Here is a 25,185-nt window from a genome sequence, read left to right on the forward strand (position 1 = left end):
ACTTCCCCAACTAAGCTTCCTATTTCAAGTACTAGTGTTTATTTTGTGATTAAGTAGATGATTATTTTCCCTTTTCTTTGTAGACTTTGCCAATCAGTCAGATGATGATCAGGTGAATGTCATGGGTTTTCGTCTCTTAGGCGGCTCTCGAGTTACTCTTCTTGCTTCCAGAACTTCTCGTAAGTAGAACTGTGCTGTTACTATTGCTGAATGTTTGGCATAGGACACTGTATCACACCAGGAACTTTGCAAAGGGTGCAGATGATGTTTGGCTAGGTATAGACAGACAAGGGCCATGAGTATAAGATATGAGAGTTGTGGAGACTAGATTATATTAGAGACATGTAGCTGTAGTTTTGGGGATGAAGAGGGTTTGAAAGGAATTTTAAAATTTAAAATGGTTTTAAGATACATATACAGTGATTTGGGTTTCAAGAACTCTTAAAAACTAGAGTTAATTTTCTTTTTTGCATGTTTATGTATATATTTGTTTTTTTTTAATGTTTCTTCAGGCAGGTTCCTCCATATGTAATTCATCCTGGGTTTGAACTTGTGACTTTTCTGACTCAGCCTCCCTCATGCTTTCAGTTCAGGCATATTTTACCTTGGGCAACTTAAAAAAAATCTATCTATCTATCTATCTATCTATCTATCTATCTATCTATCTATCTATCATTTATGTAAGTATGCATGTATGTATCTATCATCTATCTATCTATCTGTCATCTAATAATGTCAGTCTATCCTCTATCTGCCTACATATCATGTATCAGCTATATTTATATCTATATTTACCTTTATATCCCTATTTGAATTTTTCTTAGTTAGGGATTCTCTTACTGTGGTAAAATGCCATGACCGAATGTAATTTGGGAAGGAAAGGTTTTATAGCCCTTAGGTCATACTCCATCTCTGAGGGCAGTAGGACAGGAATTCATGCCGGGATCCTGGAGGCCAAAATTGAAACAGGGGCCACAGAGGAGTCCTGCTCATTGACTTTCCCAGGGGTGGCACTGTCCCTCATGGGCTAGGCCCTCCCAAGTCAGTCATTAATCTAGAAAATGCCCTCAGATTTGTCTACAGACAGTCTAGATGAAGGCATTTTCTCAATTGAGGTTCTTCTTCCTAGATAACTCTAGAATGTGTCAAGTTGAGTGCACACACACACACACACACACACACACACACACACACACGAACACACACGAACACACACGAACACACACGAACACACACAAAAACCCAAAACCAACCAGGGTAGACATTGACAGAAATGAGTATGAAATGAATGATTGTTTTTGGCTGAGACTAATATCAGATAGAAATCCATTAATTATATAGCCAAGATTGAATTCCAATTTAAATATGCTTTATTAACTTAACTTTTTCATATGAGGAAAATAGTTGAAACTAATTGATTTAAAACTTCTGCTGTATTTACTATGCTAAACAAATTAACCTCACTTTTTGATATATACTTTCATAGAAATAAACATGATAGTAATACACGTTTCATCGGGATAAATTGTGTTTGTGTGTGTGTGTGTGTGTGTGTGTGTGTGTGTGTGTGTGTGTGTATGATGGTGTCCGTTAGAATAGTTTGAATACATGCCACTTTAAAAACAATCTGCAGTTTTGCGGCTAGGGATGTGACTCAATGGTAGGGTGCTTGCCTTGGGTTTCATCTTCGGTACTGTAAAATTTAAAAAGCATCCTGTAATTTTAGCAGTCGGCTTACCCTTTGTACTGTCTACATCTGCAGTCATTTTGGCTGTCTTGCGATAACAGAATGAATGAAATGAAGACATTGTCTTTGAAACTGAAACTTCTTAGCAGGAGCATATTTCCTGCCATTGAAACTGACTATGTTTCTGTAGCTAAGCTCATAGAAGCTTCTTGAATATATAGATTGCTAACTGATGAAATAATCCTGAATGTAAGTAGATATTCTAGAATAAAGCATAACAATTAAAAGTTACTCGAAAAGAGAGAAGAAAATGCTATACTTTATATTGTCTTTGTGACAAGTCATGACTATGGTCATTACATTGGCATCACATAGAATATTTCTAAGATGAGGTCTAAACTCTTAACAAATTCCTAAGTGCCCTGGCCACTGTGCTAAGCACAGGCACTTGGTATTGTTATACTTTGCTTGGCTTTACTCTTCGTTTGGATGTTGGAATCATTTTGGTGCATTTTCTTATTAATTTATCCTCTGGTTAAACTAAAAAATATCACCAATCTTTCTTTTGTAAACTGTGAAAATGCTGATTTGAGTTAATGGTGCTTGATTATTTTGAAGATTAATTTTTACTTACATGTATATCAGTACACACACACACACACACACACACATATATATATATATATATATATATATATACATATATATGTACATGTGCACACATATATACATGTATATATGTATGTGTTCCATGCATATGCCTCGTGCCACAGAGGCCAGCAGAGGTTCTGTCTCCTGGATCTGAAGTTTCAGGTTGTTTTGAGCTTGTATGTGGGGCAGGGAACTGAACCTGTGTTCTCTGCAGGAGCAGCAAGTGCTCTTAATGGCCGAGCCATTGCTCCAGCCCCAGTTGGTGGTGCTCTATAGTTAATCTTTCTTGGAAACCACTTGAAAAGCAGGCTTTGTTTTTTTGTGTCCCTGAGCATATTGATGTCCTACTGCCTTGGTAGTTGTCCTCTTCAGATGAGTGGCCTTTGGAGCACTTTGCCACTTTCCTGTTCCTAACACTTTACTGACACCCAGAGATGCACAACCACCTTGTTCGCATCTATGCTTGTGGTCATGCCTTGGCATGGTTGTGTGGCGGGTGGACAGAACCCAGGAAGTAGTATTCAACAGGAAAGCTAAGGAGTGCATGAGTTGAAACCTGAAGGGCCGCTGCCCCATTTCTATGCTGGTTCTTTGGTTTTAGGGGTGCAGGTTCCTGTCTCGGAGAGGACTCTGTGGTGAAGATGAGTATGGAAGTCTGATTTCTGGAGTTTAGGGACGTTGCTGCCCCTCCCTGCACCCTTGTGCCTGGCCGATGTTCGGCATTTTCGTTTTTGTAAAAAGCACAGAGTGGTAATTCATATAAAGAAATCTGCAATGCCAGATTTCCACCATATGGAAGGGACACAGTATCTCTTCTCAACACATGATACATATGCCATTTGGAATTGTCTTTAGCTCTTGGCTAATAATTGCTGTAGATTACTCTGATTCATTTCCTTTAGAAACTTGCTTGATAATCATATGTGCTATATGGCACTTTTGTTTTTTCTTTCTCTGGGACGAGTCCAGGGCCTTGTACATGCTAAGTTCTTGCTTCACCACTGAGCTGCACCCCCAGACCCAGGGATACACTTTTGTAACGCCTTGTAACAGGAAGGACTGGGCAGGACAACCACTCTTGTTGATGGGAAGGTATGGGAACGTGGATGTTATCTGCATTTTGAAAATAAAAATGGCATGACGTTGGTGCCTTGCAGGATAAGAAACCCTGGAGGGAAGGGGCTGTGCCAAGTTTCCACGAGAAGTTCGGATCTTGAATTGTAAAGTGAAACCTGTCATCGTGTTAGGTTTTCCTTGGCAGTGATTTATTCCATCCAGCACTCAAAGCAGCTCTGGAGTTTAAAATGGAGAATTTCAGATAAGATATGTTTATGAGAGTGATTGTAGAATGGGCCTATCAGATCCAAGCTGATAATAACAGATGTAAAGATTGCAGAAAATTGATATGTGATGAGAAGCTAATGGTGCCATGGACCAAAACTTGTGGTAGAAGCAAGTGGGTGAGACAGACAAGGTGGCAGCCTGAGAGCAGACCCAGTGCTCATGGCCAAGGTTTACACAGACTGTATACCTCTGTTTTCCATCGTGTGTGTGTGTGTGTGTGTGTGTGTGTGTGTGTGTGTGTGTGTGTGTGTATGAGTGTTCACACGTACATGTGGGTGTGGAAGCTCAGGTTGATGTTATTAATCTTCCATTGCTCCTCCACCTTATCCATGGAGGCAGAGCTAACCTAGAGCCCCCCTGCACAGTGAGTCTGCTGCTCAGCCTGCTCCAGGATCCCGTCTCTGCTCCAGGCTAAATACCTACTTGACATTTACTTGGGTTCTGGGGATTTGGGCTCAGTTTCTGTTGCTTGTGCTGTGAACACTTCAACTGCCAAGCATCTCCCCAGCCATAGACTACATTTTTCTCCATGGAGAGGCCTGTAAGGCAAGATGTAGTCTTTGGGGGAATGGGTGGCTAAACTAGAGAGATGGTCAGTGGAGACAAAAAAAAACCACAAAAACAAAACAAAACAAAACAAAAAAAGAAGTACCAGAGGTGAGGATACTAGATCCAGTTGATCCTTAGCCCTTATCATCAAGTGAGAAAAAGACCCACATCTAGATGCATCTTTGTGACATTTTCAAGCACCATGGACCGAGAATATATCATATGGATTATAAAAGGAAAAATGAGCTACTGGCAAGAAATAAATCAGGACGATGTACTCTTTCAACAGAATTTCTTATTTTCCAGATGTGGTAGCACATGGCTATAATCTCAGTCACTCAAGCAGTGTCACCAGGAGTTTCGTGAGTTTAAGGCCACACTGGGCCACATAGCAAGACCTTGTATCAAAACAAATAAACAAAAACCAACCAACTAACCAACCAACTGACCAACCACAACCAACTAACCAGCAAAACCAGCATCAGTTGGTATTGGACAATGAAAACATTTTCTCCAGGCTACAAGGGAGATTTTCTCAGCTTGGGCTTCTGTGTCCTGCTAAGCTGGTAATGAACAAAGAATACTAAATAGACCCACATTCATGTATAGAGATTCAAAGTAGGTATTTAAAAATGGAAAGGGCAACCAATACACACTAGGCTTTCCTATGTTCTGCTTGATTTTAACATGCTAGAGGGAACAAATGGAATAAAACCAAGTTGGAAAGCCCTGTGCTTACCCACTTTAATTAGCATGCATTAGGCATAGTAGAAGAGTCATAGACATGTACGCAAAGATAAGTTGAGCCTTCAAAGTATTTGTCTTTTCACTTTGCAGAAGACAGCACATGTGATCTTTCAGCTTGCTAATTAAAGTATTATGAGAGCAAGGGGTGGGCGAGTCTTGCCTCATTTCATCTTGGCAGAGTAGGTCTTGAGTACCTATCACTCGGGGTCTTGTTACATACAAGGCTAGCACATCCCTTGCAGAACCTGTGGATTACAACAGGACAGATGAATGGGTAAGGAGAATCAGTAATCAAACACTGATATGCTGATAAAAGGAATAGAATCTGTAGGTGATATTGTAAAGATCTCGAGAACTAAACATGAGGATTAGGTAAAGCTCAATGTAGGAAGTAAGAAAGATATCGTCAAATGTTGGCAGATGCGTAAGGGTTTTAGACATAGTGAATTTTCTGGAGTGCCTGGACCATCATACTGTAGGGGCTCTTTAATTAATTATTATAAATATATATTTTATAAAAAAATAATTCCTTTAATGAGGCCAACCATTTTAGGGACAATTAGTGATAATATTAGTCAAATTTGAAGTCATTTGATGTCTACCTTATACCCAGTGAGCAGTTGAAAGCGGTGGTGATTCATCAGTTAGTATTCAGCAATTTCTTCACTATGGGGACAATTTGTTTGTAATGTAAATCTAGCTTTCAAAAAGCATTTTGAAAAATAAGTATAGATGTACCTCCATAGTTTCTAATATTGAAGAAGTTATAAATTTATACTTTTAAACTTATATCTATAGAAATTATTTATAGCATTTCTTCCAAGTTTTTAACCAAACTTTTACCAAGCCTTGTGGCTCTCTGTATGAGCTTGGCCTTGGTGCCTCAGGCTTATAATCCCAGGTACTTCGAGTCGGGGGCTGAGGCAAGAGGATTAGGAATTTAAGGCTATTTTGGGCTACAGAGTATGTTCAAGGTCAGCTAGGAAACTTAGTAAGACTGAAGTGATAGGGCACTTTGTAGTGTGTACATGAGGCCCTGGGTTTGAGCCGCAGTTACAGATGTCTCCATGTATGGTTGGACCCCAGCTTAGTGTTGGTCCTGTCTAGGCACATCCTCTTCACAGGCTTCTATCAGTCTCACACGTGGCTGACTCTTTCTGCTCTGAGCACAGGCCATTTCCTCCACCTTAAAGACTAAGATTTTTATACAAAATGCTTAGGAATGTGCACTTTGGATTCAGAGCACTAGTTTAGGTTTGAAATTCTAGCTTATTTGAATGACTGTGGAAAATTATTAATCATCTATAAAATGGCAGTAAAATTTCAAACCTATAAGATGGCAATGAAATAGTGAGATAATACATGACTCTTTGTGAAGTAGTCCTTTAAAGAGATGTATTAACTTTCTAGTACATTGTAGATGCTTGATAAATTTTAGCCTTTAATAGTCTTTTCACCATTGTTGCTATATTGTTCACTTGGAACTTACTGAGTGGCGCAGCCATATCTGAATGGAATGGAAGAAGTCATGAAGCCAGCACAGTTGCTTGACAAAGATCTAGCAAAGATGAGTCACATGATGGCTGCCATGCCACCTTTGGTTTTCATTTCCACCTGTTGCATACTTGGGCACTTTTAATATTTGAACAATTTGAGGAAATTGGGTTGATGGAAAATTCCTTATGAACCATTTACGCCTTCTCCCAAGAATGCTGCTTCTAAGCTCACCCAGGAAAGTAAACTTCCCTGAACATACTATTCCTCCCTGTGGCAGGAATCTTAGAGAGTCTTATTAATAAAATCAAACCTGAGCCAGGTATTGGGGTGAATGCTGGAAGATCAGAGAACCAGAATAAGCCACAGCTACCTCACCTTGCTGGATCTTCAGCTGGTCTTGTTTCCTCAGACTGGAGGCCTCTGAGTCCTCATCCAGAATGGGTCTCAGCTGAACTGTGTTGCTAGAAGCCTGAATGCTTAACCAGCCAAATGCTTAACCAGCCAAATGCTTCTAATTTCTGGTCCTCACGCCTTATATACCTTTTTGCTTTTTACCACCACTCCCTGGGATTAAAGGCTCGGTTTCTGGGATTAAAGGTGTGAGTCACTATACTTGGCTGTATCCTTGAACAGATGGATTTCTGCCTCTGGAATGCTAGGATTAAAGGCATGTGCTACCACGGCCTAACCTCTATGTTTAATATTGTGGCTGTTCTGTCTCTGACCCTAGATAAGTTTATTAGAGTGCACAGTATTTTGGGGAATACAATACCATCACACTCCCCCTTCTCCACTTTGAGGGAGCTATCCTTATCTACTTGAAGGTCTTCCTTATGCCTTGGAAGTTGTGACACATAAAGAAGCCAGAGGTCTCTTCATGAAGCTGTGAGACATTCTTGAAACATCTGTCCCTGTACTTACACAGGAACAAAATATTCAAAACAAAGTAAACTCAAAATGGTCAACAAGATTCAGTGGGCTAGAGGAATTGTCTGCAGTTCAGATTACAAACCTCTTCCCACTGTACACTCAGACAATTACGTAGTATACAACTCTGCCCTACATAGAGACATATTGATGAGACAAGTATGGAGTGGAAAGATGATGAAAGTATGAGGTGCTAGGACCTCTCTTTCTTAGAAGTTAGCTCATGCAGAGACACTATAATGTCATATGACCAAGGAACAACAGAATGCCAGGATTAGACATATAGACAAATTCTATAAGGATATAAATGTGAACATTGATTATATTATGTCAGAATTTGAATAGTAACTAACTGCAATAACTTTAGCCTGAGGATTTTTCCTGGGTACTTTGACCACTAGGAGTTAATAATACACTGCTTGGGACATGGCAAAATGCCCAGGGTGGTTGAAGATTTTGTTTTGGTCTAGTGTCCTTGAAGCAACCAAAACAACCAGCCTGAGCTCAGGCTGTCATATGCCTCTAGATTCTCAAAAATTGGGTTATGGGGTTTATGAGTAAGAATGATAACTCTGTTTATTAATGATGTCAAAACTTGAGGGAAAATGATTGGAAATGATAACACTGTTCTGACATAGTTTATTAATGATGACTAAAAGATGAGCAAAAGGAAGTGAAACACATGTCCAAAACCAAAAATGATATGATCTATGTTTTTGAACATCATGAATGTATCCCAGCTAACTAAATTCTGTATAAATAAAGAAACACCCTGGCTGCTAATCAGTCAGGCTGCAAGATTCTCCCAACCACCATGGCCTGGCTTACTTCCTTCTCCTGCCAACTCCTTACATCCTCTGCAGGACCCATCCACCACCAGGGATGGCTCCCAGCAACTGAGACTAAATTAAGGGTGGTCTTGTGTTACTTCGCTTTATAAAGAGGGTTTCATTAATCTGATTTGTCCTTCTTTTAAATTGGCTGCAGGTTTTTTATGTTAATTAATCATTTATCATTATTTAGTTAATTAATCTATTCATTTGTGTTGCATATGTCTGTTGTGGGACAATCCTTCTGTACACTGTGAATATGTATTACTCTCATTGGTTAATAATAAAGCTGTTTGGCTTATAACAAGGCAGGATAAAGTTAGGCGGAACAATCAAACTGAGGACTGGGATGAAGAAGGGCAGAGTCGATAAAGCTGTGAGCCGTGTGGCAATACATGGAAATTGGTTAATTTAAATGTAAGAGCTAGTTAGTAGTAAGCCTGAGCTATTGGCTAAGCATTCTATAATTAATAGAAGTTTTTGTGTATTTATTTGGGACTGGGCAGTCAGGATATAAAAGCTCTGCCTCTGCTTACATATGTGTACACCTGCACACACACACATGCATGCTGGCACATGTTAAGGTCAGAGGACCACCCTTGGGGATTGGTTCTCCGTGACCATGTGACCACCTTGTGGGATCTAGGAATCCAACTCAGATCATCCTGACTGTGTGCAAGAGTTCTGGCCTACTTAATGTTTTAAATAGGGGCATCTTTTGCCTGCCTTTCTTGCCATCCCACAGCATCCCTGCCTTGCTCATACACCACCCATGCCTGGCATTAGCTGTACATGGGTTGACTAAACTATGTGAGTCAATAGACAGACGTTTACAGTGAAATCTCCACACTGTGTTTACCATGCGCTGGAGACAACAGTGGCAGTAATAGGAGAATAAACAATGCTTATTGAATGCTAACTCTGTCAATTGCCATTTTTTTTTTTTTGAGGTAGAGTCTGTATCCCAGGCTGGCCTTGAACTCACTATATAGGTGAGGATGATCTTGAGTTCCTGATCCGCCTCCTTCCACCTCTTGAGCGCTGGGATTACAGCTGTGAGCCGCCACTCCTATTTTATACAGTTCTGGGAATTGAATCCATGGCCTTGTGTATGCTAGGCAAGTACTTTACCAGCTGGCCTACATCTCCAGCCTGTCGAGTATACTTCATACATTTTATGAAGAGATACTCACACATGGAAGGACATGAGCACCTAGGGCAGAAGTCCCAGAAGTTGGCAGCTGTGAAGGATCTGGCTCAGCCTCCTGTGCTGATGGAAGCTCTTCCCTAATGGTCTCCTATGACCACAGAGAGGTGCAAGAAAGGTCTGGGCTCTCGACAGTGCAGATGCACAAAGCCCAGAGCTGCTGCAGTTGAGAGACAAGGACATTTCTGTTTGAGGTACAGAAGCAGGTGGGATGGGATCTAGAGATGCTAGTGGCCAGCCTTTCCAAGGAAGCCCATCAGAAGATGTGAGAAACCAGCATGAAGTAGAAATAGAAGCGTCATCAAAGCTGAAGGAGGCACTGGCAGGGTGCCTGTGTTGTCTGCAGAAGAGTTAGCCTTAAAGACAGTGGATGTGATGTCCATCCTAACCTCTGTCACCTGCAGAGAGAACATTTTCATCACAGTAGATAAAGCAGCCATTTTGCATGGACTGTGGCAGGCAAGCCCTGTATTGTTTGTTCTGTGTTGTGGTGGTTTACATGAGAAATGTCCCCCATAGGCTTTCGTATTTGTTCAAATCCCAGCTGGTGTTGCTGTCTTGGGAGATTCTGGAAACTGTAGGAGGTGAAGCATTACTGGAGGAAGTATGTCACTGTGGGCAGGCTTGGATGATTTGTGGCCTTGCTCCACCTTTCTCCCTCCCTCCCCCTCACTCCTCCTTCTTGTGTGGATAAAAATGTGGTCAGTCAGCTTCCTTCCTGTGTCTGCTGCCACGTCATACATTCTTCACCATTAATGGACTCGATCCCATTGACACTGGAAACTAAAATAAAGTAAAGCCTTTCTTCCTTAACTATTTTTGGTCGTGATACTTATCTTGACAACAGGAAAGTAAGGAATACACATATGTAGCAGAACAAGAGGATGACTATGGGGAAAAAGAGAATCTGTCTTCCTGAGTTGTGACAGAGCCTGGTGTGTATCAGGCTTCCGTGGAGGTAGAAAAACAGTTTATTGTGGGGTAGATGAGATCAAGATATGCCCCAAAGAACAGGCAAATTAAAATAGGTAGGGAAGAATGTATGTAGTATGAATTCAAGCTGTCACATTTCATGTGTTTCCCGATCCTTGGTTGGGTCACTGGAATTCTGTGTGCTTTGTTTTCTCTTTGTATAACAAGAAGCTGGTGTACCCACAGTGTTTGGCACTTAGCTGGTCCTCATTCACAGCTGATCCTACAGATGCCGCTGCTGCTGCTGCCGCCTTCATCATCATCATCACTGTCACCCTGGGCTCGCCATCACAGCCATCATCATTAGAGAATACACAGGAGCTTTTGGTGCTCAGGGTTCAGGGAACAGAGGGAAACAGAATTCTCTCTTTAATTTAGACAAAACAGAAATCTTTGATCATAATTGCAGCGATTTGTCTCATACCAGTATTCAGCAGTAGACTGGAACCACCATACTGCACCTTTTCAATGGCTGTTTCTCTTCCGAGTCGAGTGCTGCACCACAGTTGGGTTGTTTAATTCTGTTTACTGTTAGACACATGATGAGAAGGACTGCACTCAGCCTGTCCCTGGCCATCTCCCTTGGAAGGACATCTGAAATCGTTACATGGTTGATACAGAAGCCAGCAGCAAAGCAGCAGACATGTAGTGTAGGAAGCCAGCAGAAATCATATCTACATTATAAAAAAGAAATGCTATCCTTTAGTTGGTGTTCATGTCAAGGTTGCTAACTCAACCATGTATTAATGAGTACTTTTCCTTTGTTATTTTTCTCTCTTAGAACGATACCGCATCCAGAGTGAGCAATTTGAAGATCTTTGGCTCATAACAAATGAACTTATCCTTCGCCTTCAGGAATATTTTGAAAAACAGGGAATCAAAGATTTTGCATGTTCTTTTTCTGGATGTATACCCCTTCAAGAATATTTTGAGTTAATTGATCATCATTTTGAGGTATGTTATTAAACCAAATAAAAATAAAAACCAAAGAGAAAGAGATAGTGCAGAAGTGACAATTCTGGGTACATGCTGGTGTGTTGTGGGCTCTGAGCTGTTCTGTGGATGGTGGACTTTGCCTAGTTACAGAGTAGCAGGCTGGACCTAAGCTTGTGGTCTCACCTTCAAACAGAGCTGGTTGAATTCTCCCACATGTAGACTTAACCATTGCCCCCAATGACCCAGTGTTAAAACTATTTGAGCTTATCATCAGCCACTTGGCTAAACTAATTCAAGCAGGATGTAAATGAAGTGCGATTATAAAGTGATTTTTCATTTTTTCATCTATAACCAGCACAGCAGAGCTTCTGTATTGGAATGGCAGTTAAATGCATAAAATGCTCTTTTGTACCTGGCTGAATGGGTGTTTTTAGTAGATGCCGAACCGTTAAATTTCCAAAGCAATGAGATCGATGGAGGCTTTGTTGCTCTGAATGTTCTTGTGTGGTGGGTTCTCTCGAGTATCTAAGTAGTGACATTCTATATCCTTTGAAGATTGATTTCATATCTGGAAAGAGTCGTGTTTTCTGAATGGATTGGAAAGTGGCTAATATTATGTTAAATGTTGTATGCATTAAAGTCACCAGGGGCACTTACTGAATAGTCTGTGAACAGATTCTACAGGGAATTTAAAAAGGGAATTTTGAAAGAATTTTGAATGCCTAGCATTGGTTACTAGAGTTATTACTTATTATTTTTGAAAGGTTTATCATCTATTTTTATTTTACATGTATGTGTGTAGTCTTTAGTGTATGTATGTGTATCACATCCATGCAGGTAACCTGAGACACCAGAAGAGGGTGCTAGGTTCCCTAGAACTAGGGTTACAGGCAGTTGTGAGGATTGGTTCTGGGAACTGATCCTGGGTCCTCGGTAAGAACAGGAAGTACTTTTAGCCATCTCTCACACCCCTAAAGTGATTCTTCTTCTTCTTCTTCTTCTTCTTCTTCTTCTTCTTCTTCTTCTTCTTCTTCTTCTTCTTCTTCTTCTTCTTCTTCTTCTTCTTCTTCCTTCTTCTTCTCCTTCTCCTTCTCCTCCTCCTCCTCCTCCTTCTCCTTCTTCTTTTTTTTTACATACATTAATAATTTTATTTTTTATTAAGAAATTTTCTATTCAAAGTGATTATTCTCAATGGAGTCAGTAGTTTTCAGCCATTCCTAAGGCTCACATCATGTGTTTTCCCTAATTTTTTTTTTCTCTTTTTTTTTTGGAGAGAGAGGATCTCTCACCTTTCCAGCTAGACTGGCTGCCAGCTGGGCTCCAGGTTTTGCATGTCTATATCCCACACCCAGCTCTCACTCCAGGCTTTTTGGCTTTTTATATGGGAGATCTGAACTCGGATCCTCAGTCTCCCATGGCAAACACTGTACTCGTTAGCCACCTCCCCGCCCAGCGGACGGTTATTTTCTGGGTTAGTATGTATTTGACTCAAGTGTGCCGCTAAAACCGACAGTTTGGGGGGGGGGTATATTGAGGTACTTTAAGTGTAGACATTTTGAATTTTAATATTTCAGTGTAATTATGGATACACCCCCATACACACACACACACACACACACACACACACACACACACACACACACTTTTTCTTTCTCTTGGAGTGTTAGGGAGTGGTTCTAAGGGCCTTGTACTTCAGTAGGCGAGTGCCTTTCCACTGAGCTGCATCCCCAGACCCCTCCCACTGTGTTTTGCAAGTCTTATTTCTAGGATAGGTTTGCAGAAGCAGAGGTGCTAGCTAAGACTGTGTGTTAAAGAACAGGTGAGATCATCTTTACTCTCTAAGATATATTTCAGGAAATTCTTACTTGTCGGTACTGATGTGAGAGGCCAGTGTTTCAGGGTCCACAGAAAGGCAATACTAACTACATGTTCATAATACTTAAAATAGCGATTATTGTATCCTGTTGGCTCATAGGTTTGCCATACACTTCCCCTCTGATTTCTTGGATAGGGACTCCCCAGTGTTTCCATATCAGGCTCTTTCCTTCGGGAGAGGGAGTTCAGGCACTTGGATTTGTTACACACACAAGGGTAATGATTTTTCTTCCTTTGCTCCCTGTTGCCACTGTCTGTTTTTGGCTATGAATAATTTCTTAGACTTTTAATCAAGATAGCTTTTTGAATCTGTGTTGCTTTATGTAATCAAGGAAGAGATTTCTTTCTGTTTTGTTCATTGTGATTCTTGGTACCTGAAACAGTTTTGGACCTCATGATCAATAAATGTTTGCTAGAATGTTGCAATTATTTTATTACTACTATTACTATGATTATCATCACTGCTGAGGGTGGTGTGGAAGTGGAAGTGTAGATGCTGCCAGAGTCCCGCTGGCTCTCAGCAGTTGGCTTGCTTCCTTCACTGTGGGTTATGCAGTCAGGCTGGTAGGCATATTCAGCAAGCATTTTACCCACAGAGCTGTCCTGCCAGCCCCTAGGCCCCTAAATTATGAAATTCTGATACTGAAAAACACCTTACTCTCTGGTACATGCTATACACGGAGCTAGCACTCTGGTCAATAGTGGCGTATTGAGGAAGTCTTTTTAGTATCCCATGTGTTCATAGACTCAGTGACTATTAAGGAAGCAGATTTCAGGTAGGGGAGTTATAATTGGCCAGTCATTGTTCTTAGGACAGGGTCCCCTGTGTCCCAGGATGCCTGCAGAGTCCATGCACTTGAGGATAAATGTGACTTAGAACCTCTGGTGCCCCTGCCTTCAGCTCCTCAGTGTTGGGATTACAGGTTGAGCACTGATTACAGGTTGAGCATGGCCATGCTTGGAGCACATAGTGCTAGGGATTAGACCCTGGGCCTCCAGCATGCTAGGAAAGTACTCTGCCAGCTGAGCTACATTTCCAGCCCCTTTTATTCATTTAAAAATTTTAGCTATTAAAATTCATTTTGTTACTTTTTTTGAGCTGCCCATATATCCTTTTAATTTTTGTATTTTTGAGATTATAATTAGATTACATTTCTCCCTTTGCTTTCTTCCCTCCAAACTCTCTCATGTACTTCTCTCCACACTCCTTCAAATTCACAGCCTCTTTGTAAATAACTAAATGTTTTATGTATATATAAATGTATGAATATACATATATATGTAGCTGGAGGGTTTTCTCCAGGCTCCACCAAGCCCCGCAGTCCCACAATCCACGTATAAAATAATCACTCATACGCTTATATTATTTATAAACTGTATGGCCGTGGCAGGCTTCTTGCTAACTGTTCTTTTATCTTAAATTAACCCATTTCTATAAATCTATACCTTGCCACGTGGCTGGTGGCTTACCGGCATCTTTACATGCTGCTTGTCCTGGCGGTGGCTGCAGTGTCTCTCTCCTCAGCCTTCTGCTTCCCAGAATTCTCTCTCCTTGTCCCACCTACTTCCTGCCTGGCAACCTACTTCCGGCCTGGTCACTGGCCATCAGTGTTTTATTTATATAGAGCAATATCCACAGCATATATATATTCCTAAATATAACCTGTTGAGTCCATTTTATTGAGTATTTTTGCATCAATGTTCATGAGTGAAATTGCTCTGTAATTCTTTTTCCTTGTTGAGTCTTTGTGTGATACTTTGTTTGGGTATCAGGGTGACTGGCCTCAGAAAGAATTTGGCAATGTTTCTTATGGAATTTTGTGGAATAATTTAAGGAGTATTGGCATTAGCTCTTCTTTGAAAGTCTGGTAGAATTCTTCATTAAAACCATCTGGTCCTGGGATTTTGTGATTGGGAGACTTTTAATGACTGCTTCCATTTCCTTAGGGATTATAGGTCTATTTAAATTGTTGATCTGATCTTGATTTAACTTTGGTAAGTGGTGTCTATTCAAGAAATTTGTCTATTTCTTTTAGATTTTCCAATTTTGTGGAGTACAAGTTTTTGAAGTATGACCTAATGATTCTCTGGACTTCCTCAGAATCTGTTGTTATATCCCCTATTTCATTTTTGGTTTTGTTAATTTGGATGCTCTCTCTCTGCCTTTTAGTTAATTTGGACAAGGGTTTGTCTATCTTGTTGATTTTTCTCAAAGAACCAACTCTTTGTTTCATTGATTCTTTGTATTGTTCTCTTTGTTGATGTTTTATTGATTTCAGCCATCAATTTATTTCCTGGTGTCTACTCCTCCTGGGTGAGTTTGCTTCTTTTTGTTCTAGAGTTTTCAGGTGTGCTGTTAAGTTGTTAGTATGAGATCTCTCCAGATTCTTTATGAAGCCACTTAGTGCTATGAACTTAGCACCATTTTCTTTGTGTCCCATAAGTTTGGGTGTGTTGGTGCATTCATTTCCATTGAGTTCTAGGAAGTCTTTAACTTCTTTCTTTCTTCCTTAACTCAGTGATAACCTAGTAGAGAGTTGTTCAGTTTCCATGAGTTTGTAGGCTTTCTGTTGTTTCTGTTGTTGAAATCCAGTTTTAATCCATGGTGGTTTGATAAGTTACAGGGGGTTATTTAAATTTTTTTTTGTCTCCTTTGAGATTTGCTTTGTGGCCAAGAATATGGTCAGTTTTGGAGAAGATTCCATGAGGTGCTGAGAAGAAGGTGTATTCTTTTGTGTTTGGGTGAAATGTTGTGTAGATATTTATTAGGTCCATTTGAATGATAACATCTGTTAGTTCTGTTATTTTTCTGTTTAGTTTCTGTCTGGACATTCTGTCTGTTGGTGAGAGTAGGGTATTGAAGTTTCCCACTACTAAGCTGTGCGGTTTGAAGTGTGATTTAAGCTTAGTAATGTTTCTTAGGTCTATTTGATTGGAAAATCTTTTCTGCGGCAATGTCTATCTTTGATGTTGAGGTGTGTTTCTTTTGTGCAGTAGAATGATGGATCCTGCTTTCATATCCATTCTTTTATCCTGTAACATGAATCTTAAATGGTCTTATTAATAAAAAAAAACCCAGATCCAGATATTAGGGTGAATTCTGAAAGATTAGAGAAACAGAACAAACCATAGCCAACCTCACTTCGACAACTCCTCATCAGATTCTATTTCCATGAATCCTCAGACTGAAAGCTTCTGAGTCCTCACCTGAATGGATTGCAGCTCAACTGCTGCTAAAAGCCTAAAAACTTAAAAGCCTCTAGTTTCTTGTGTTTATACCTTATATACAGAAAGGCTTCCTGCCATCACTTCCTGGGATTAAAGATGTATATCACCATGCCTGGCTGTGTGTGGTATACAAGTGTGGCCTTGAACTCACAGAGATCCGGATAGATCTCTGCCTCTCAAGTGATAGGATTAAAGGTGTGTACCACCATTTTCTGGCCTCTGTGTCTATTTAATGGCTGTTCTGTTCTCTGACCCCAGATAAGTTTATTAGGGTGCACAATATATTGGGGGACACTATATCACCACAGTTAGCCCGTGTCTTTTTTTTTGGGGAATTGAGTTCATTGATATTGAGGGATATTAATACCCAATGACCATGGTGGCCTCGAACTCACAGAGATCCACCTGCCTCTGCCTCCCGAGTGCTGGGATTAAAGGCATGTGCCACCATCACCCAGCCTAATTAAAATATTTAATCATATTATTTCCTTCATTCTCTTTCCACCATCTAGCCCCTCCCATGTCCCCTCAGTCCAACTTCTCCCATGCTTCCCTACTCTCAAATTGATAGCTTTTTTTGTTTGGTTATTATTGTGTATATATACACACATATATGCACATTGCTGAGACTGCTTTTGGTGTGTGTGTGTGTGTGTGTGTGTGTGTGTGTGTGTGTGTGTGTATGTGTGTGTGTGTGTATGTGTATGGCTTCAGTACTGATCATTTTGTATTGATTAACCAATCATGGGGCTTATAGTTTGGAGACACTAATTTCTGCAGCAGACATTAATTGTCAATTGGTTGGGACCACATGAGATTTTCCCTTTTCTGTGTTAGCATGTTTATTGATATTGTAATTCTTCAGTTCTGCCACTTAATGTTTGATAATGAAAGTATTTTTTCCTTAAGAGACATTGACTTGCTAGGTGTAGTGGTGCATGCCATTAATTCCAGCACTTGGGAGGCAGAGGCAGGCAGATCTTTGAGTTTAAGGACAACCTGGTCTACACAGAGAATACCTGTCTCAAAAAAAGAGAGGTCTTAAACACACACACACACACACACACACACACACACACACACACACACACACACACAGGCTTTGACTAGATTTCTTTCATTAATATTCTATTTCAAAGTTAGGAGTTAGGCTACTGCTTTTTATCCCCTAGCCTGTCAGTCTCTTCTTTGGAGGCTGCTGTTGCTGTTATATATCTTCTAGAAATATTCTGTGTAGTCAGAACTATGCTAATACTCAGTTTTACTTGGAAACACACATGGACAGTACCACATGGTAACAGTCTGTTTTTTCAGTTGCTTCATTTAATATATCACTAGAAAGTACTAAATGTCAACACACACTTTGCATGGTATTCCTCTTTATTTAATCACGGCTCCTCTTGATGGCTATTTTGATTGTTAATATCTAAGTGTAATAACAATCAAATACTGTTATAAATATCCTTACATGCATATGTAAGCATTATTGCTTGAATAAATTTGTAGCAGTGGGATTGTTAGATCAAAGGCTATTGTGGGTAAGTGGATTGGGTTTTGTGGTACAGTCCTATAATTCAGGTACATGGAAGCTGAGATAAGAGCAACTTGAATTTAAGGTCATGTGATGAGACAAAATAAATAAATAAAGTTGTCCTTAACTTTTTTGGTGAAACTTTCCCATTTTCTCTTTTTCCTTAGTGATTTCTGTTGGTCTGTTGGCCTTTTTACATTGGCTTGTAGATGTTGTCTAGATACTATGACATAAATTTTGTCATGTCTATAGATATCACTATTATGTTATGCAACTTGCCCTTTGCTTACAGGGGTTTAATCATGTAGAATTAATTTTGTATGTGTGTACTGGTGTTGTGTACACACATGATTGCATTCATGTGTGTATGCCAGTTTGCGTGTGTTGTGTGGTAGTTGGACTTAGAATGGCCCCCGCAGGCTCCTTGAGCCCCCGGTTGGTGGAACTCTTTGGGAAGGATTAGGATGTATCTTTGTTGGAGGTGTGTTGCAGGGCTGGTGTTGGATGCTTCAGCCTGCTGCCATCCCCACTGTGCTGTCTCCTGTCTCTGCTGCAGTGTGGTGTGAGCTGGGATGCAACCTTCACGTCATTTCATAGGCGCTGAAGTCCTGGAACCATAAGTCCAGTCAGTTCTATTATAAGTTGCCTTTGTCATAGTGTTTTATCACAGCAGTAGAGAAGTAGTGAATACAGGATGTGTGTATATGGATGTACCTGTATGTTGGAAGATGACTGGTGACATTGGATATCTTCCATGATTACTCTCCACGTCATTTATCAGGACAAGCTCACCAATTCTGGCTATTTCAGGTAGCTTGTCCCAGGGATGCTCTGTCTCTGTCTCTGGGTTGGGACTAGAGCACATCTGCCTCATTTTTACAGGGTTCTGAGGATTCCAATTCGGGTCTTTATGTTCATGCAAGTACTCTGCCCACCCAGACTTCTCTCTAGCCATTTGTTTGCCCTTTTAAAATAGTAATTTTATCACTGTGTGATGTGTGTATTTGTATACATTTGGGATGTGTACCAGTGGCTTTCGATTTAAGCGATAAAAAGCTGAAATTATAAAAATGAATTCAGTTCTAGTGCTTCTGTGCCTAAGCTTTTATTCTCTCTGCTATTTGCTTTATTGTAATGAAAAAAAGAAATTAAAAATTTTCCATATAGCCAGTTTTTATGAAACATGTTAAAGATAATTGGTCCCGAAAGACACTTTGGCATATCCCTACATTTCCACTTACCTATTTTCTTATTGACTGTGTCCTCAGGCACCAAGTACTGTATAGTCCTAATTCCCATTTCTCTGTAAACCATTTAAATCTGTTCAACTCTTTCTCAAACTTATATTGCATTGTATGCATTTTTAAGCATCTTTTTTTTCTTTTTGGCTTTTGGGGTTTTTTTTGAGATAGGGTTTCCTTTATTGTATCTATTTAACCCCAATGTAAGAAATTATTCCTTCTAGCTGCGAATAAATGGAGAGAAATTAGAGGAACTTTTATCTGAAAGAGCTGTGCAATTCCGGGCCATTCAGCGTCGGCTTCTAACGAGATTCAGAGAGAAGACACCTGCTCCACTCCAACACCTGGACACCCTGCTAGACGGAACCTACAAGCAGGTCAGTGTCATCGGTGGCAATTGTCTGCTGCTGGAGATGTTTCCCCCACCCCTAGAGTCAGGCACCAGAATACTAAGATGTGCTGTGCAGTGTGGTTAGGAGTGCTGTATGACTTTTGGGGTAGCCCATAATTATCACCTTTATTCGCTATTTTCCCAAGCAACTACCATATACTCCCAGTATGTGTATGACTATAACGAAGACTTTGGCCACATGGCAGCTTCCTGGGTCTTCCACATGGTGTCACTACTTTGTTTTAAAAATAGCATTGGTGGTATTTATGTTCTAGAACTGAGGTTTTCAAGAGTTACAGTGACTAGATATTCCTGTGGACTTGTGACAAGTAGTGCAGGCATACCCACGTGTCACTGCCCTAGTCTCCATGGTGACTCTAGAAAGCTCTAGCATAGGCACCAGTAGGGTGTGGGTAGGCGTTGGTTAAAACCCGACTCTTGTTTAGGGTGACTCGTGCTCCCCGTGTGAATGTGCTAACAAGTTCCATCGGATTTTACCCCATGTCCAGTTCTGTGTGTCTGTTACCACACTGCTCATACTGACCACCACCCCGACTCCCTCTTCCCACGTTCCATTACCACCCCAACTCTAACTCCCTGTTGTTCCGTTATCTTTCATTACTGTGCCTTCCTTAACCCCTCCCCTGACTCCATTCTGCTGATTTTGAAAGTACGGATCAGATATTTGTCCAGAGTTAGTTGTCCTAGGTGAAGAAATCAGCTTATGATCTCTATTCTGGTAACACATTAGCTTTGTGAGACTTGCATGGTTACTTGAAAATTATCAGCCATCTAAGAGCCCATGTACAGTGACACCTAGTCGGATATTCGAAGACTGTTGGTCTCGGAGGTCAGGATCTCAGTCGTGGCTCATCTGGGTGGCTTTGGCATGTTTCCTGCCTTCTCAGACCCTTGTCAAAGGGGTGTGGACATTGATTAAACCCCCGCTCTTACTTGCTGTCCTCGTGTGAATGTGCTGTTCGGTTCTGGATGATTTTATCCTGTGTCCCTGATGTCCCTGTACTACGGCATTATAAAAGTTTCATTCCATGATGTGTGTAGAAATGTCTCATAGATTGTTCTACAAGCACAGACTGCGTATTGCTCTAAGTCGTTGTGTGACTTTTGGGTTGAGCGCTCAGGCCTTGTCTGTTCTGAAGCTCTCTCTAGCACACTTGTTCTCTTGTTTTCAGTTCCTTCTTCTTCCTCCTCCTCCTCCTCCTCCTCCTCCTCCTCCTCCTCCTCCTCCTCCTCCTCCATTCTCATACTTCTGGCCCACTTGTCTGTTCCTCCTGGAGCATCCTTCATCATCGGGACCACTTGGTGCTGGACGTCTTCTCCACACTGCACAGCGGGCTGATGAGGAAGCTTCATTTGATACTTTCCCAGTGTGATGTGTAGCAAGACTTCCACCCTCTTTTGTAGATGTAGATGCTGGAATTAAAATTCTTTCTCTGCCTAGCTTCAATTTTACACTTGTAATAATAGGTACTAGATGATCAAACCCATAGTTTTTTTTTTTTTACTTAAATGTGTATTTTAAACTTTCATTCTTTGTAGATTAAAAATGAATAGTTTTTTGAGGGGAAAAAAATGATACTGTCAGGGATTTGCCTCAGTTTTGATGTTCACTGCCATTCAGTTTGACTATATGTGTTAATGTTAAATTACACTAAAGTGTTACTGTACAGTTAATTTCTTGAGCATAAAAGCCTAATTCCTTTAAGTTAATTTTAATGATGTGATTAACATGAATATACTTTCCCAAAGAAGATTGCTGCCATTCTTAATGCCAAATCCTCATCTTGTTCTCTGTCATCTTCTCAGAAGTGAACCACTCTTATCTGCTTGGCATCTTTCCAGAAACTTCTTACAGAATGCACTTGTAATGAGGTGATTTGTGCGGCTGAAACAACCCACGAAGAACATCAGCCTACACATTTCTGCGTACCTCTGTACCTCTCTCCTCTCTCACTGTGTGCTGGAGACATTCCCTCGTGGGTGCAGAGGTCTGCTCCTTTCCAGTGGTTACAGGGGATTCTGCAGTGTAGAGTCCTGCAGTGCAGATGAGCCAGAGCTGATGAAAGGAAAAATCTCACTGTTTAAAAATTAGTCTTTGATAATTTCATATATGATATAATGAAATATGATCATATCCACCATCTGTTTCTCCCTCCAACTCCCCTGAGGCCCCATAACACATCTCTCTCTCTTAATTTCATGCCCTCCTCTTTTTTAAAAAAATAACCTATTTATTAAGTCTGATTAGTGCTGCCCATATGTACATGGATGTGGTGCCATCCACTGGCCCATGGGCAACTTAGTTACAGCCTCATCCCCAGAGAAGAACTGGTCTCTTTTCCTCGGTTAGGAGTGGGGCCTGGACGCCCCTCCTCCATTTGAGCTGGGGTTTTAGCTGGTGTGTTCTTGTGCAGGGCTGGTGTAGAAAACCACAGCTGCCATGAGATCATGAGTGCCACAGCCCTGTAACGTCCAGAAGACAGCGTTTCATATCTCATTTCCACGGTCTATTCCGCCATACACCCTGAGCTTTGTGGAGGGAGGGAAGGAGATGCATTGATAAAGATGTCCCATTTAGAGCTGAGACCCCACAGTGTCTGGGCCAGTTATGAGTATCTGTGTTGCTGCCCACTGCAAAGAAAAGTTTCTCTGACCAAGGTTGAGCGCATCCTGGGTCTATGGGTATAAATGTAAACATTTAGAAGGTAATTCGACAATGTGACCATTTATCAAAATAACAATAGTATGTTCTACCCTAGGGCCTATGAGCTCCTTAGCCAGGGCCTCTCGACCAGGTTTATAGTACCAGGCCTGAACTTCTTTCTGCGGAACATGCTTTAACTCCAATCAGAAAGTGGTTGGTTAACCCATAACAGTCCTGCCACAATTGTACCAGTGGGCACCTCTTGCCTTTGGGTTAATATTGTACCATAATTCAGGGTCCAGCACTAGGAAAGGCCATTCATGTCCTCTCCCCACAGAATCCCTCATAAGTACCTTCTGGCACTGTGAAACCTAACTAGCATGGAGGAAGTTTCCTGGTCAATTTGGGATTGATTTCTCTCTGTCCTGTAGTCAAAAATGGATGGTGTCTTCAGCAGTAGAGTCTTACCATGTAGTTATGTGGGTAACCACAGGCAAGGTCAATGGCATCTTGTTTTGGAGACCACTGGGGCCTTCCTGGACAATAGCACAAAGGGAGGTATTTCATGCCTGACACTGAAATATCCTATTACCTTTAAGGTTGAGTGTAGCCCTGAGGAAAATCCCTCTCGGCTAAGTCTACTTGGATCAAGCAGGCATTTTACATACCTCAGTGTCACACGTCTATGTTCAGTCATCTCAGCTGTGTCCTTTGCCTAGCTTTCCAGCATGATTTGCTTGGTGGGGCAAATAAACAAGCGAAGGCTCAGTCTATACCAACGCCCCATTTTACTCTCCATGGCAAAACTATTCTGTGACTATTGGGTTCGTTTTTTGAGGTAAGATCTCACTTTGTAGCCCAGGCAGATCTCCAAACTTGATGTTCCTCCCACGTGCCTGGATTATAGATGTGCACTAACACGCGTGGTGTGTTATTAGATCTTGAAAGTGTTTTCCTGTTGTATCAATTTGAAATTAGATCCGTTACCTTTTTGGAGTTCTTTCTTTCTCGAGCAATGTGCTTTCAGATTTGTTGATCCCTGTGTCTCAGCAGCAGTCAGCGAAGAGCCTCGAGCTGTCCATTGAAATGTGCACTCTTTCTCCTTGACACCTCGTGTCTGGGTGATTCTCAGGTGTCACCGCTTACGGAAGCAGTCATGATTTTCTTTTATGAATATAGAGGAAGAAGCAAGCGTTTTTCTTAAATTACAGTGTGTTTTTGCCATTGTGTTCACAGTGTAGTATGTGTCTCCACACACTTAGTTAATATTTGTTCTATGAATGAACATCCTCTTGTCACTTATAAAGAAAAATTCTCGAAACCATGTTTTGATAAAGGCATCATTACAAAGAAGAAAACAACAGAAAACTTTTTCATGTCCGTGTTATTTTAGCACGCCCAAAGGAGCTGAGAAATGGAAACTTTTTTCTTTCTCGATGGCATAATTGGAGGACTCAGGCAGACTGACATAGCCAGGAAGGTTGTACAGCTGTAAGTTCTTGCAGAGGAAATCTTTTCTGCTTCTATTTTAATGAGGCTGTGCGTGTGCGCTGTAGTTAACTGTCAACCACCAGTCTTCCACTGAAATGCCTCTATGCAGATGGGACAGGAGCCTGTCGAGTTTTGATTTTCTTCATTTCCTGTTTTCAGAATTATTGAGCACTATTTTACAGAAGGTAATTTTTTTTCTCCCTTAAAACACATATTCCTTTAGGGCCTGTGAGGTGACTCATTTGGTAAAAGTGCTTGTCACTGGTACTTGATGGTTTGAGTTTGATTCTCGGAATCTGTAGTGAAAAGTTGTCCTGAAAGTTGTTCCTTGACCCCTCTCCTTGCAGGTCATGGCAGCCTGGTGTGAGGCCTGATGGCCATATTGTGCCGGCATTCAGGAAGCTGAGAGGACTGGATGCTGGTGCTTACCTCGATCCCTTTCTCCCCTGTTTACTCTGTCTAGGGCTTGGCACATGCCACGATCTGCTCATACTGAGAGCAAGTCTTCCATCCTGAGTTAAGCCTCTCTGGAGACACCTTCACAGACACACCCAGAAATGTCCCCTGAGTGATTCCAAATGCAGCCATGTTGACAATGACCTTTACCCATTGCAGGGCTTGGGCTGTATAGGAATCTCTGATGTATAGGAACATGAGAATTAAGGACTCTGGGCTCAGTCATTCTGCTGTGATCCAGGCCATTCATTTACGTCTTGCTAACTGTGTGATCTCTGGCAAATTACTTGGACCAATCAAAAAGCAGATGAAATTTACATTCCTGAGCCTCAGTTTCACCACTTACAGAATAATGTATGTCGCACATCCTCTATGAAGTTGTGTACACATATAAACACATAAATTGCTTTGAGTAGTGCTTGGTATATAAGATCTCAACAAATTTTAACTGCTTGTGGTAAATACTCTTGGTGGTCATGTGACTAATATGCCATCTCAAACATGGTGCTATTAATTGATCAGCAAAGGAGATTACAGTAATATGTCATCTTCCTGAAACTCTGTTATGTGTCAGCATTACAAATTGAAACCTTAATTAAGAATGATGAAAACCCTCTATCCTTAGGGGTGTCCCCCAAGACCCTTTAAGCCAAACTGCTCAGAAATCTTTTGACTGCAGAGAAGGTACAAAAAGGAAGGCATGTGAGGATTGTGAACCCAGGTGGCTGACTCCTGGTTGTTTCATTTCCAAATGCTCTCTTCAACACACACGCTCTCTCACTTGCCCCCCCCCGCCCCATTTGCAGAACTCTTATACTAAGTGGTAGTTTTACCGTCAGACAGAAGCCTTCCTTGCTTCCTCCCTTCCATACCTTCTTCCTTTTTCTGGATATGGTGCTGGGACTAGAACCCAGGGCCTGCGTATACTAGTCAAGTCCTCTGCCACACAGCTCTATTCCC

General features: G+C 41.1%; 1 protein-coding gene across 3 annotated transcripts in view; it reads left to right on the plus strand.

The window, feature by feature from the left end:
- The window catches only part of Bbs9 (Bardet-Biedl syndrome 9), a 425,345-nt gene that overhangs the window by 211,559 nt on the left and 188,601 nt on the right, over positions 1–25,185 (plus strand). For all 3 annotated transcript variants that reach the window (XM_006991684.4, XM_016009926.3, XM_016009929.3), the window contains 3 exons: positions 84–179; positions 11,193–11,365; positions 19,447–19,599. In XM_006991684.4, coding sequence (XP_006991746.1) covers positions 84–179; positions 11,193–11,365; positions 19,447–19,599 — 422 coding nt within the window. The remainder of the gene's footprint in view (positions 1–83; positions 180–11,192; positions 11,366–19,446; positions 19,600–25,185) is intronic.

Source organism: Peromyscus maniculatus, chromosome 7 (genome assembly GCF_049852395.1).
Source record: "Peromyscus maniculatus bairdii isolate BWxNUB_F1_BW_parent chromosome 7, HU_Pman_BW_mat_3.1, whole genome shotgun sequence".
Classification (NCBI taxonomy): Eukaryota; Metazoa; Chordata; class Mammalia; order Rodentia; family Cricetidae; genus Peromyscus; species Peromyscus maniculatus.